The 14,706-nt window shown below is 47.4% G+C and overlaps 2 protein-coding genes across 5 annotated transcripts in view; both read right to left on the bottom strand.

The window, feature by feature from the left end:
* Nucleotides 1-14,706, bottom strand: part of LOC128348103 (zinc finger protein 2-like) — a 16,937-nt gene continuing 2,231 nt past the window's right edge. For 2 of the 4 annotated variants that reach the window (XM_053303661.1, XM_053303663.1), the window contains exon 2: nucleotides 1-1,423. In XM_053303661.1, coding sequence (XP_053159636.1) covers nucleotides 770-1,330 — 561 coding nt within the window. In that variant the 5' untranslated portion in view covers nucleotides 1,331-1,423 and the 3' untranslated portion in view covers nucleotides 1-769. Of the gene's footprint in view, nucleotides 1,424-2,933; nucleotides 2,954-4,973; nucleotides 5,058-14,706 lie in introns of those variants that run through there. The other 2 variants (XM_053303662.1, XM_053303664.1) reach the window with 2 other exon arrangements.
* Nucleotides 10,635-14,706, bottom strand: part of LOC128343912 (zinc finger protein 420-like) — a 24,983-nt gene continuing 20,911 nt past the window's right edge. Inside the window, exon 3 of the mRNA XM_053293343.1 lies at nucleotides 10,635-12,606. Within this exon, the coding sequence (XP_053149318.1) occupies nucleotides 11,490-12,606 (1,117 nt within the window). The 3' untranslated portion in view covers nucleotides 10,635-11,489. The remainder of the gene's footprint in view (nucleotides 12,607-14,706) is intronic.

Here is a 14,706-nt window from a genome sequence, read left to right on the forward strand (position 1 = left end):
GACTGAGAAAAATGCATCTTACTTTATTTGCAAGCAGAACAAATTCATTCAAATACTGATATGAAAAACATCTAAAAAGGAGCAGGCATTTCTCTGCCAGTGCAGCTGAATTCTAGAGGGAAAGTGTTTCCAACTTCTCTTCATGCTTCGTGGATTCACATTGAAGTTGCATTTTCCAGGATACACAATTGAGGATATGATCAGATGTAGAATGAGCCAATTGTCAGAAAAGCCTTCACTACAATCTGATTAATGCCAGAAAATCCAGATCTCTCAGGAGATGGTAGCTGCAATTTCTCCATCAATGGAAAAAGCTTCACTTATCACATTTCTCCCCCCTTTTAATCAGAACATTTGAAAATATTGAACCACCACAACACTTTAAAAGACCAATGAGTTCCTCATTGAACCGTGACTAAAAAGATTCTGTTACAGATCCTGAACTTTCCAAACCTCAGAAATGCAGGTTGCTCAAAGTACATTCCATCTTAAATCTTGAAATTGTATTGGGACAAACAGACTGAAAGTTTGCCCGTGTGTGAAATATTTGATGTGAAATGAAGCCTGTGCCAAGACCAAAGCAGTTTCTACACTGCACATAGGCATGTAGTTTCCTCTCCTATGTGTGTTCATTAAGGCTCAGTTCATCACCAACGCACTAACTGCGGTGCAAGCATTTGTATAATATCTCTCTTTGATGTCCATGATGGGTTTATTAGTGACAGAAACTCTCTCCACCGTTGGGTCTGTGTCTATGGTTTCTTCATGTCTATGGTTTCTTCGCTTTGTGGGTTCTTTGATGTCTTGTAAGATTAGGTTTCTGAGCAAAGCTTTTTCCACACTGCAAGCATGTATATGGTTTCTCCCCTGTGTGGGTTCTTTGATGTCGAGTAAGATCTGTTTTCCACATGAAGCATTTCCCACACTGCAAGCATGCATTTGGTTTTTCTCCTGTGAGGATTCTTTGATGTCTAGTGAGATCAATTTCCCATTTGAGGCATTTTCCACACTGTAAGCATGTATATGGTTTCTCCCCTCTTTGGATTCTTTGATGTCTAGTAAGACTAATTTTGCACCTGAAGCGTTTCCCACAGTGTGAACACTTATATGGCTTCTCCCTTGTGTGGGTTTTTTCCATTCCCTCCCGGAACTCCTCCCTTTGGGCTTCCTGGGTCTGATCCTGTCCCTCATTGTGTTCCTGTCCAGCCTGTTTGCTTGGTCTCCTTGGCGGGGATTCCTCCCAACTCCCTGCCTGGAAGTCATGAGGGACGTCTCCTGTTTCTTCTGACCCCTCTCCTGATGGGGAGCCAGTGGGGCTTTGGTCATCCATAGGTCACCTGACAAAACTTGCTTCACACTCTAGGAAGCTCCAGGATAAAGAAGAATGGTCCAGGCTAGTGTGCTGTGGGTCTTCCTGGGAAACCTGGAATGGAAGAGAGAATGAATAAAGGGAAGCAATTGAGCTCCAATAGGCGGCAATGGTAAACACCTCCTGTATTCTACCAAAGAAAATCACATGGCTCTCTGGGCACAAGGAGTCAAGATCGACTTGACGGAACACTTTACTTTTAAATGCAACCTGAAAATGAACCCTAAGACAACCTTTTTTGTTACCTACTAAGTGTTTTTGAGTGTATTTAAAACTTTTCTTTTTACAAGCCTCTCAGAGTTAGTTTTTAACTCAAAAAAGGGAAAGTGGAAAGGGGATTTCTCTGATGCAAAAGCATCTTCAATCGTGCAGCAGCTATAAGTTTTCTCATCACATCTAGGCCTACATATGGAATGTTTTTGTACTTATCCAATAGCTAAATAAAGAGAATTTCCCCTAGGATTCCACCCCAAGCCCAGGGAGATTCAGGTTCTGTTGATAAGAGCAGTGGTGGCAGCAGCATTTTAATTCTACCGGAAATATAGATTAGTTTTATGAGAAGCCCAGCCAGGCAGCTTGCCAGGGATGATTCAGCATTTTCTCCCTCGCATGAGCTGCTCTGAGATAAAGGCTGTAATGTGTTACATAAGCCCTGGACATTCTACTGCTTATCAAGTCAAAACCATTTGTCTGATCTGTCTGACCATCGGCACACATTCACTAGGTGACAAGAGTGAAAGTATAAAGAAGCTTAACTCTCATTTTAAACCAAAGGTCAGTGGATTACTAAATATATGCAGGTATCAATATGTACTTAAAGAGAGCTAGCTTCCTGGGCAGGAACAGAGAGATGGCCTATCTCCATCCTAGTCTCATATTCTGGATTTGGGGAGGGTCCTCCAGAGGCTCACCTCATGTCTCTCTGCCAAAAAGGATCTCTTGCGGGTGGCATGCATGATCCAGTGAGATGTCTTTCTTTTTGCCTCTCCTTCCCCATCTCCAGGTTTGGGGTCTCTACATTCAATTTTAGAACTGCTTTTCACACGACCCACTTTTACTAAAACAAATGTATCCCATTGATTTCAGTTCCTTGGACAGCAGGTTGTCTTTCTTTAGTCAGTTAATGGGCACATTTCGCCACATAGCAATTCTCAAGAGCCTTGGCAATTTACAGTAAGAAACAGTAGCATTCAGCTAGGCAAATTGAGCCAGCGTGGTCTAGTGGTTAAAGTGCTGGACTAGGACTGGGGGACCAGAGTTCAAATCCCAATTCAGCCATGATACTTGGGCTCCTTGGATGAAGAGTGGGATATCAAATGTAAATAATAAGAAATAAATAATAATAATTTAATAGAAGACACAAACATATTAGAAAAAATGCACAGGAATTCCTTTCCTCTTGCATTAATAGATAATTGCCCTCATTTTCCTTTTGTGTGAGCTCTTTCCATGAGTTCCATAGAGCATGTTTCCCCATTTAGTGACCGAGAGAGCTGTAACATTTCTAAACACATTCAGAGGCAGCCAGGCTTGCCAACTTCTTTATCAGCCTCTGCTCCTGTACCTTTAACTGAAACTGACCCAGGGAAGTTGTACAAGATGAGACTTTTCCAGCTCCTAAGTGGAATGCCAAGAAATGCTTCTCTTTCTTCTGGCTCAAGCTGCTGTTGAAACACAGGGGGAGCAATTTTCATAGAGGATTGGAAACCTTGTCTTAAGGAGAGAGAGAGAGAGAGAGAGAGAGAGAGAGAGAGAGAGAGAGAGAGAGAGTTCATTCCCAGCCAAGGGGTACTGGAATAAGGAACTATGAGAAAACCCCAATGAAGCAGCAGTTCTGGGACCAACAGCAGAGGCAGGACCAGGAAGGTGTGGTGGAGTTGAATGATATTGGTTACATTCATGTGTCAGGCACTGTGGTTCCACTCTGCTTCCCCCGCCACTCTCCTGTCCCAGTTCAGACGACAGGGAGAATGTACAGTCACCGAGACTCCAGAGAGGAGCGGGGACTGGCTGTTACTCTGGGCTAAATTTTTGGACTATGCTGGACTATGGAAGCTCATACTGATAAAAGGGAACAATGGACTGGAAACTGAACTGAATGGAAAAATCTAACATTTTGCTGTGTGCTATGAAAAGGGTCTAGGAAAGAGACCAAACCTGGGCTAACTTTGCTAGAAGAAAGGAGCCTCCCGCAAGAAATGCAGGTACAGTCTTGCACCATAAAGTCAAATAGAGAATGCAGACATAAGGCAGCAGACAAATTGTTGGGGGTTTTGTAGGTCTTTGAATGTATGTGGAGACTGGAAGATTCCTTTCTTTGGGGCCTTGTCAAATAATATAGGGTTCTTAGTATTGTATTGAGATGAAGAAGAGGAATTATCAGGCTGATGGGGGCAGTGAACTGGGAGTAGACAAGCCCTGTCAAAAAGTGGGTGCTGGAATTTTGATGGAACCCAGGTTGCTGTGATCAACACAGAATATGAGTTTTCAAATGACTATGCAGATAAGGAGCTCAAAGAACCAGCCAGATACCTCCTTTAACTCCAGTGCAGCCGAATGCAGCCTGCAATGCTGCGTTCAGATTGAAAGGGAACTTCATGGATCCTGCGTTTGGAGACTGAAACTCTCTACAAATTGAGGACTGAATCTGGAGTCTCCTCCCAAGACCAAACTCGGGTCCAAAAATGGATGGAACGTTAGTTGCAGGTGTTTGGTTGCAGTGGTAAGGAAACCACAAATCCCTGCAACTCAGGTCCCCAGTTACATGCAAATGCAGCCATTTACAAATTCACACATCTCAGCCTCCATTAAGGGGCTTCTGCATCTGACTAATGAAGGGGATCTAGCAGTCTCTTTTGTAAGGTCAGCTGTATCAACATGGAGTATTAGGAGGAGAGCAGCCCTTCCATGATGCAGCAGCCTGGATGAAGGTATACTAGGCTGGCCATGGGAACCCTGGAGAACCCCAGAAGAGGCCTGCTAGATCAGAACAAAGGGAGTCCAAGCTCAGAACACCCCTGCTCACTAGCCAGAGAGTCCAAATGCAGGACTTCCGTCCCTCTCTCCTCTCCCTTCCCGTTGCCGACAACTGCTCTTCAGAGGCATTTCCTCCCTGAACCAGGAGGTTCCATTTGCTAATCCAGAAGAAGAGCCATCCTCTGACCCAGAAAGTGCTAAGATTAATCAGGAGTTCTGGGTCATAGATTTTGTCTAATGTTATATTTGGTAATAGCAAGCCAAGTATTGAATGTCCACCAGATGACACCTAGCCTCATTCCTGCTGACATTCTCCAGGAAGCCTGTATGGGCCATTCTGAATTCCAAAATCAGAGGTAAGGACTCAATAATGAGACTGCAACTCTTTCTCTCTCCCTTTTGGGGTTCCAGGGTGCTGCTTCCACAGAGCTTTATCATAGAAGGCACCACCAAAGGGATTCTCCTGCTTCCCAGGATGTTAAATCATCAGAAGGGCACAAGCTTCCCTCACCTCTTGCTCTTCCACTAAAGGATTCTGGCTATGTATCTGCCACTATTCCTTCCTCTCCAAGCAGGGAGTCCTTTGCTTTGCCTCTCTTCTTAGGAGCTCCACCACTTTTTCACTTACCCAAACTTCCACAGAGCTAAGAAAGGCAGATTGGCAGGATCCAGTCTCATGCAAGAAGAAGCACGAAGGAAGAAGATGGGAAATCTGTGGCAAAGAGCAGACAGTGACTTAAATACCTTCCCCCCCCCCATACTTTGCACAGGTTAAAAGGAGACAGCTGTTTGCCATTTCTTTGAGATTTGCAATGCTTTCTGTGCATTGTAGTTCAGAGCAAGAACAAAGCTCAGACAGGTGAGGGATCCGGAGGGGAGGGGAGGGGAGGGGAGGGGAGGGGAGGGGAGGGTGAAAAGCTGAAACCTTCAGTTTTCTAATAGGTAGTCTTCCTGTGTGGAAGGGAAAGGGGAGAAAAATGTAGACAGTCTGTGTGAATAGCCTGAAATGACTCTGCTTTGCATTGATCACACTTCCTCATGCAAGAATCCTCTCTAGCTGGGTGACCTCATGGAGTGTCTGTACTGGTTGATTCCTTTCCTGGAAGATAGTATCCCTAGAAGTCCTCAGACCATCTAGTCTGGTTAACGGAAGTATCTGTGTAGCCACTACTCAGTGCTGCCATTAGGAGGCTTTCTTTTTGAGCACTTGCATACTGATTTCCATATGAATTACACCCTGAGGAACCATTCTGCTCCTTTGTGTTTGTAGGAGCTTGCCTAGGGAGCTGTGCCCCTTAAGTGAGCACAGCTGCATGTTTTGGGGTGTTAATAAAGGCAATGCCTCATGCAGACATGGCCTCTTCAAAGGTCAGTCTTGTCTCGCTAATCTCCTAGACTCCTTTGGAAGTATCCACAAGCATAGAGAGTGTGCTAATCCAGTGGATATTGGATACCTGGTTTTTGAAAATGCTTTGAACGGCAGGTTCTTCAGGTGGTGCGCCATCAGTTTTCCCACCCTGTGCAGAGCCTAGTAGTGCAGGGGACTCTCCTGCCAGAGAAGCTACTTCCATCGTGGGGGTGGAGGGCAGGGGTTTGATGGCTGGCAGTGCAGCCAGATGTTATTTCCCTCTTTCAGACCCACCAATGGTCCTCTCACCACTCTGTGCCCCCCCCCCCGATGATTCCCAGGTCATGGCAGAGTCTAGTGCTGGGTCCTCCCAGTCTGGATCTGAGGGGGAAGGGTTTGCTGTTGAGTTGGAGGGGGGCAGATGCTTCTCCAGTGAGGCCGGGTCCTTCTTCCACACAGGGTGGCTGGGGGGTGATGGCGGTGGGTCAGCGCCAGCAGGCCCCCTTGGTCTGCTGTCACCCAAGCGGCCCAAGACAACATCAAGGGCATTGGAGGCCACCCAGAGCAGTGATGTTTGGCGGCATTTTGAGGTCCCTCAAGATGCCCAAAGTGCTGCTTTCTGCATCCACTGAAAGGTACAGGTGAGTCGGGGCAAGGAGGCTAAGCATCTGCAGATGACCTCCATGTGGCGACACATGTGACGGCATCATCCAGATCTCCTTGACTATGCTGGCAGCACCAGTGCGCCTCATGTGCCTGTGGATAGCACTGAGAAGGGCAGTGTGCCAGCTTCCATGAAGCAGGCACGCTGCAAGTCATGCGGTGAACGCAGTCATCGGGGAAGAAGCACCCCAGTCACCTGGACCCACGTCTCCTCACCTGCCTCATAGGGGAGATGATGGCCACTGACGACCAGCCTTTTCAGGTGGTTGAGAACTGTGGCTACTGCCGGATACTCCAGCTGCTAGCGCCTATCTACACCATCCCCTTAAGGACCAGGTTCAGCCGTAACGTGGTCCCCTCCTTGTACAAGTGGTGCAGAGAGCTCGTGTCAGTCATGCTGCATGCAGCACCAGCTGGCACCAGCGTGCATTTCACCACTGATCTGTGGAACAGTGTGAGTGGGATGCACGCTGCTTTCCTGGCCCTCACTGCCCTGTGGTGTGGTCTGGAGAGAGAGGAACCTCAGGTGCTGCCTCTGGCTCCAGCACGTCCCACACAGCATTTCGGCTCATGTGGGCCATCTTGCACTTGGAGACCTTGGATGTCAAGCACACCAAGGAGGATGTGGCATCCGTGCTTGTCCGCCAAATTGAGGAGTGGATAGGTGGGTTGCCACACCTCACCCAGGGCTTCATTGTGACAGACAATGGCTCCAACATAATGGCAACAATAGAGTCAGTGTTGGAGTATGCAAACATCCACACAGAAGTGTGTCCATGGGCTTCCACAACATCTCATCCACACAGATATAGATACCCGGTGGAACTCCATCTTCCTCGATGACCTGGTGAGGAACGGGTCCTTGGGCATGTGAAACCTATCCAATGCCCTGTGGAAGCTCATGTCCAAGATGGTTTTGGCACTTTTATGTGGTTTGTGTTGTGACACCACTCCTCTGAGCCAGTCCCTGCCCGTGGCTCTCCTCCTGGAGAAGCTGATGGGTGAACACTGGACTTCGCTGACCATGCCAGAGGGGTGTGCTCTGGCTGGAAAGCTAAGGGATGGGGTCGTCGATAGGTTGGTTGATGAGTTGTGTGACATGGAGAAGTACATCCTGGCTTGTCTCTGTGACCCAACCATCAAGGGCAATGTCATTCAAGAGGATGACCTGCCCAGGTGGAGGGATCTCCAGGTCGATAGAGTTAGGGAAGAGGAGGTCATTAGGACTGGCAGAGACCAGGAGGATGGTGATGATGCCCCTCCCCCGAGCATGTGAGACCCACACCCAGCAGCAGCAGTGTGGGCGACCCTTCAGCTCCCACCCCTTCTTCTTCCCAGACTGGTGGCACAGCATCCCAGGCAGTGGTGCCAACACAACAGGTAGTTGCTCCCACTAAACCAGCCTAGTGGTTCAAGCGGGTGTGCCTTGGCAGGAGGCTCGGCCTAGCAGGCCCTCCAGTGCTGCGCAATGTGTTGCCCAGTACTTGGAGGAGCCTGTGGAGGAAGACCCCGAGATGGACAGCATGCAGTTCTGGCCAACCCACTGCCAAGTCTGGCCGGACCTGGCGGTGGTTGCTGCGCATGCCCTCTCCTGCCTGCCAACCAGCAGCCAGAGTGAGCGGGTGTTTTCACGTGATGGCGATATGGTAATATCCTCTTGGTCCCGGTTGGACTCTGGCTTGGTTGAGCAGCTGGTTTTCCTCAAGGTTAACCTCCCCCTGCTGGGCTACCCTGATCTGGAGATTGAGCTGGGCGAGTGAGTGGCCCATGGTTGACCCATGGTGCCAGTCACCTGCCCGGCAGCAGCTTCTACTTATCCCTACCCTCCGCCCTTTTTCCTTCAGCCATGCCATGTTGCAGCATGCCTGCTAGTGCTGTGACTTGGCAACTGGATACACGCACTCCACTGGCGTAACCCGATGCTGAACTTGCCCCTGGTTCAACCCGACCACAGCACTTGGTGGGGCCATGGGTGCATGTACAGACACAAGGTGGTTTGTGCCAATGTGGCATTGTGTAGATGTGTAAATATGTAGATTTGTAAATATGTAAATTTCTGAATGTAGAAATAAGTGACTGGGGGGGGCAGCGGTTGTGGGGCGGGGCAGGGCCTGTAAAAATGTAGATTTGTTAGTATGTTAGTTTTTAAAAGTGTTGTGTTGCTTGCTGTTGTACATAGTTGACTTGCAGGGGAGGGCAGTGGGACTGCCCCAATGTATATTTGTAAATATTTCAGTGTGTGTAAATATGTGCTTGTGTAGATAGAAGTGTTGGCTGTGTGTGTGTGTGCGCATGGAGGTTTAAGTGTGCCCCCCTTTCCCCTCTCCAGTTTGGTTCTGCTGACACACACACACTAGACGTGCATGCACCAGCCATGATAAGTAAGTGGACTCCTGCCACACCACGTCGTGTGTGGCCTCCACTGACCCGCCTCTGAGCTGGACTTTCCTTTCCCTTTAATTTTTTCAGAGCCTCCTTCTCTTTCCCCACTTCTAGATAGCAACACACCCACACACACACCCCAAACGCAAAGACAGATGCACACGGATGATGTCTATGTGTGCTCTGGTGCCACAAGTGCCTGGGGCCCTGTGTGCCTCCAGCAAAGATGTGGTGGACCAGACACTCTGAGACATTTCCTTCCCCACAGGCAAAATTCATGCATTGCACATGAAGAGAAGAGGCTCCAGGGCCAGGGCCTCCCCAAGTGGCTCTGGAGGCACAGTGGGTTGTGTCACAACTCCCCCCAGGCAGCCCCATGCCGGTGGGGTTCCTGGTCCCCCTCCTCCGCATTTATTTAGTTACTGTCCTTTTAACAAGTCTATGTTAATTCCCTATCAGAGTCGCTTCTCTGCTCTGTGTATATATATGGAAAGGTCTTCATAGGGATTCATTGAGAGAACTCATACAGCAGCAAGTCCAAACACAAATAATCTTGGTGGCTGTATGAGTTCTCTCAATGAATCCCTATGAAGATCTTTCCATACATATAGACAGACACAGACCAGAGAAGCGACTCTGATAGAGAATAGACTTGTTTAAAGGACAGTAACGAAATAAATTCCTGGGGAAAGACCATGAAAACGACTGGCTTGGGGCTGCCTCAAATCTCCATTATTCCCCATGGGAGAAATGCAAACATTGGGGGGGGGTTACTTCAAAAATCCATTAAATATCATAGAAATGTCTGATTGCTTTGGGGTTTGGTGGGTGGTAGGCACCCCTGGATGGCTACCACACATCCTTGTTTTGTGCCCCTCGGTGCTCTACATAAGGAGTAGTGGGCCAGTTCAAGTTCTGATTCTACCCTATGTAGAACCTTTTAGAACCGGTTCAAATTCAAAACACGATGGGGGTGGGGGGGTTTCAAGCAGAACGAAAACCAAACCTACCCACCCTGGTTTGAAGCTGGTTTGAATTTGAACCAAACAGGCCAAGCTGGTTTTCTGCACACCCCTATCATCAGAGCGCTTTGCCAATGCTCGACTCCACTGTCTTGTGAGGCCGCTACTGAAGGGGGCATCAGCTGCCTTAACCCCTTCCCTGCCACAGGGAAATCAGCCGGGCAGTCCACCCAAGGACCCCTGGCTCAGCCTGGCCGGGAGTGGGGAGACAGGCACACAGAGGGAGGCTATCCAGACAGGGTGGGCAGGCAGGTGGGCTGTGCAATCAGCACCTACTCCAGCCCAAGCATCCAGGCCAACTGGGAGTCTCTTCACGCTGAGTGAGCGGATGGCAGCTGGACCCATTCAGCACCAGCAAGTAGCTCTCTAGCCGTAGCTGCTCCTCCTCTCCATTTCCCAGCCAGAGAGTTTTCTACTGGTTTGGAGGGTGGGGGCTTGTGGGTTTCCTTAAAGACCTCCTTAACTTCCTCTTTAAGTCTTCCCTTGGAAGAGGTTTATGCTAATTCGTCTGAGGAGATCTGAACTCTGCATATTTTCAGAGAGACATTGTCCCTCACTGTTTTCCAGAATATGCAAATGCAGCATGCATAAACCAAGCATGTACACGTGAGGAGGTCTGAACTCTGCATATGCTCAGAGAAATTTTTTTGTCACCAGAATGCCAAGTCATGGATTGGGCCAGGGCTGTACCACTTGGTAGCACCTGCAGATGTTGTCTATAAATCCCATCATTTCTTACTATTGGCCACGGTGGCAGGGGCTGATGGGAATTATAGTCTAAAAGGGCTGGAGACTCCTGGGTTGGGTAAACACCTGGAAGAGTGATGCCCACCATGCTCAGATTAAATCTTGCTGGCAACGTTAGGAAACAGGATTGTTACAAGGAGAACTTTAATACAGACTGAGAAAAATGCATCTAACTTCATTTGCAAGCAATTCATTCAGATCAAATACTGATATGAGAAACATCTTTAAAAGAGCAAACATTTCTGTGCCACTGCAGCTGAGTTCTGGAGGGAAAGTGTTTCCAACTTCTCTTCAGGCTTTGTGGATTCACAATGAAGTAACATTTTCCAGGATACCGAATTGAGGATATGATCAGATGTAGAATTGGCCAGTTGTCAGAAAAGTCTTCACTACAATCTGATTAATGATCGAAAGCCCAGAGCTCTCAAAAAATGGTAGCTGCAATTACTCCATCAATGGAAAAAGCTTCACTTATCACATTTCTCTCCCTTTTAAGTCAAAACATTGAACCCGGCACACTAAAAGGCACGGTTAAATCCACCACAAAACTCTAAAAGACCATGGAGTTCCTCACTGAGCCATGACTAAAAAGGCTGTGCTGCAGATCCTGAACCTTTCAAGCCTCAGAAATGCAAGATGCTCAAAGTACATTCCTACCTAATCTTAAAATTGTATTGGAGAAAACAGACTGAAGATTTGCCCCTGTGTGGAAGCCTTGATGTGAAATGAATCCTGTGCTGAGACCGAGGTTCTTTCCACACTCCAGGTAGTGAAACAGTTTCCTGTGTGTTCTCTTGTGTTCATTAAGGCTCAATTGTATACATTTCTGTTAAAACAAAAATACTTAGAGTAAAAACTTTTGAAAGGCTCAATTCATCACCAATGCACTCACTGCAGTGCAAGCATTTGGACAATGTCTCTCTTTGATAGTTTCTTTCATGTGTATGAAGGGTTGGTGTGTCTCTCAACCCTCCAAGCAGGATTATGGTTTCTTCACTTTGTGGGTTTTTTGATGTCTTGCAAGATGATTTTTCCGAGTAAAGCTTTTTCCACACTGCAAGCATGTATATGGTTTCTCCCCTGTGTGGCCTCTTTGATGTTGAGTAAGATGCTGTTTCTGAGTGAAGCTTTTTCCACACTGCAAGCATGTATACGGCTTCTCCCCTGTGTGGCTTCTTTGATGTATAGTAAGAAGATGTTTCTGAGTGAAGCTTTTTCCACACTGCAAGCATGTATATGGTTTCTCCCCTGTGTGGCTTCTTTGATGTCCAGTAAGATTCTGTTTCCGAGTGAAGCTTTTTCCACACTGCAAGCATTTATATGGTTTCATTCCTTGGTGGCTTCTTTGATGTCTAGTAAAAGTAGTTTCCCACCTGAAGTTCTTTCCACACTGCAAGCATGTATATGGTGTCTCTCCTGTGTGGATTCTTTGGTGTCTAGTGAGATCAATTTTCCACCTGAAGCGTTTCCCACACTGTGAACACTTATATGGCTTCTCCCTTGTGTGGGTTCTTTCATGGGAATTAAGGTGCCTAATATGAGAAAACCGCTTTCCACACTGCAAGCAGCGATATGGCTTCTTTCCTCTGTGCATTATTTCATGTCTTCTAAGGTGTGAGTACCACCTGAATGTTTCGCCACACACTGAGCATTTATATTTTTTCTCTTCTCTGTGAAGTGTTTGCTGTCCAGAAAGGGACTGCACGGCCCTTTGTCTCTTGGATTGGCAGGCTTTAGTGTCTTGCTTGGATGTAGCCAAGAGAGCTGGAGGCTCATTGCAGAGTGCTGCCCCCTCCGGCATCAGTGGGGGAGGCTGGCAGGCTTCTGTCTCTGACTCCATGGAGGGCAGCAATGCTTTAGCCTTCAGCTGGCCTGAGTCTTCTGTGAGCATGTGCAGTCCCTCCGTTCCCTCCAGGAACTCTTCCCTTTGGGCTTCCTTGATCTGATCCTGTCTCTCATTGTGTTCCTGTCCATCCTGTTCTCTTGGTCTGCTTTGCGGGCGTTCCTCCCAACTCCCTGACTGGAAGTCATGAGGTGTGTCTCCTGTTTCTTCCAACCCTTCTCCTGATGGGGAGCCAGTGGGGCTTAGATCCTCCATAGGTCACCTGAAATAATAGCTTCAGACTAGGAGGCTCCAGGATGAAGAAGAGTGGTCCAGGCTAGTGTGCTCTAGGTCTTCATGGGAAAGCTGGAATGGAAGAGAATGAGTATAGGAAAGCAATTGTGATCCAATAGGAGAGCCATGAATCATTTTTAGAAATCCTAAACAAATCCGATATTACAGATACAATAGCACCAGCATTATTAAGCTGGAGCTTGTTTTCAACAAGCTGTAGTGATCAGCCTCCTCTCCCTCTGAAGAGTTAACAGGTAGTGAACCCTTGTCTCGACTGACAGGCTGGTGAACTCTAGGGCAGCCAAACAGTACACCAGGTGGGTGGAACCTAGAGGGCAGTTGCTGGAATTCTGGGAAGAGAAAGGATGGTCTGTGCTGGAGAAGCAAGTTTGGAAAAGCTTATTGAGGGGCCTGGAGTTTTTGCTCCCTCATGGTCAAAGCCAGCATGGAGGTTTCTCAAGGAAAAATTGAGAATCCTTGAATGAATGGATTGCAGGAAGCTTGATTCTCATCAGGTGTTGGGTGAGTTTTCCAGGAAAAGAGGATTCAGCAAAGGGAACAGTTTTAGTCAGATTTTGTATTAGAAACCTATATTTCTTTTTGTGTGTACTTTGCATATTCCCAATACTGTTCTATTATTATTTGCCGGCAATGTAATTAAAATCAGATACAGTAGCCTACGCCGAAGCCACCCAAGGCATTGCAAAAGACTCTGTAAACCTTTCAGCATGCCTAAATGCAACTTGAAACTGAAGCTTAAGACAACCTATTTTTGTAAGCTACTAAGTATTTTTGAGTGTATTTAAAACCTAAAAGCCTCTGACACAAGCTGTCTGTAGTAATTGTATAAAAATGTTCTTTTGTTCCAACTCTCAGAGTTGGTTTTGAACTTGAGAAAATGAGAGAGTGGAAAGGGGATTTCTCTGGTGTAAGAGTGTCCTCAAGAGCTCAGTAGCTATCAGTTTTCTCAAAACGTGTAAGCCTACACGTGGAAGGTTTTTGTACTGAATCCTTATGACTAAGCAATGTAACGTCTGAGAATCTAATGTGTCCCCTATGGCAGAAAAATACAAAATGACTTAAAGTAAAAAATTCCTTAGCCAGAGCTGCAGAGAATCTCAGAGGCGTGGCTATACGTAAGGGTCTCAGTAAGAATATACTGGTGAACTAAAAGAGCTCCCCTGAAAACAGATATATTCTTTCTTTTTAATATAGCTTGGGAGCTGACTGGGGCAGCCATGGGCCTGCAGGGACGCCCAGGGAATCCCCGCCCTCACATTGCCTGTCACCCTGGAAAGCGTTCAGGGTGTTGGAAGTTAAAGGACTTTGCGCTGTCTCTTTGCCTCAGACAGTGGACAGACTAGTAATTCAGAGGGCTAGAGAGTCAAGACATTGGTCATCCCTTCTCCACTGCTCTGATGCTATCCCTTTGAAATGTAGATTGCTACTCTTAGGGATTCAACTTCCTTCCTCTCTCTTCCCTTCCTGCCTTCTACCTTGCAACATGGCAAGCCTCTCTCCCTGCACCATATGTGCAGAGAGGATGCAGAATCCATCTGCATCCAGCTAGATAGGAAAGTGAGGAGTTAGGATCTCTAATCTATCTATCTAGAATGGAGTTCCTTAATAAATGCCTTTTATATTGATTTGAAACTATGAATTGGCTCCAAGTTACTTTACTCTCAGCACACACGCATGCTTAACTAAATCTCCGCTCTGTTGTGCCTCTGTGCACTCTGCTATAATGAGAAAGGGATTCTCTCACCACAGAGAATTTCCAGCACAGGGCATCACCACCACATAGTCCCCCAATAGGCCCAAGCCTAGAGTGGGTGGCCGAAGGACCTCTGACCATTCTCAGCCCCCCTCAGCAACCGCTTTGCCAGCACTAAACTTCACTCTGGAGGTGGGACAGCCACTGAAGGGAGAACCAGCTGCCCTAACGCCTTCCCTGCCATAGGGAAATCAGCCAGGCAGTGCACCCAGCAGGGACCCTGGATCAGCCTGGCCAGGCTGGGGGAGACAAGCACACAGAGAAAGACTATCCAGACTAGGCAGGCAGGCAGTGCAATCAGCACCTACT

The sequence above is a fragment of the Hemicordylus capensis genome, chromosome 2 (assembly GCF_027244095.1).
Source record: "Hemicordylus capensis ecotype Gifberg chromosome 2, rHemCap1.1.pri, whole genome shotgun sequence".
In the NCBI taxonomy this organism is placed as follows: Eukaryota; Metazoa; Chordata; class Lepidosauria; order Squamata; family Cordylidae; genus Hemicordylus; species Hemicordylus capensis.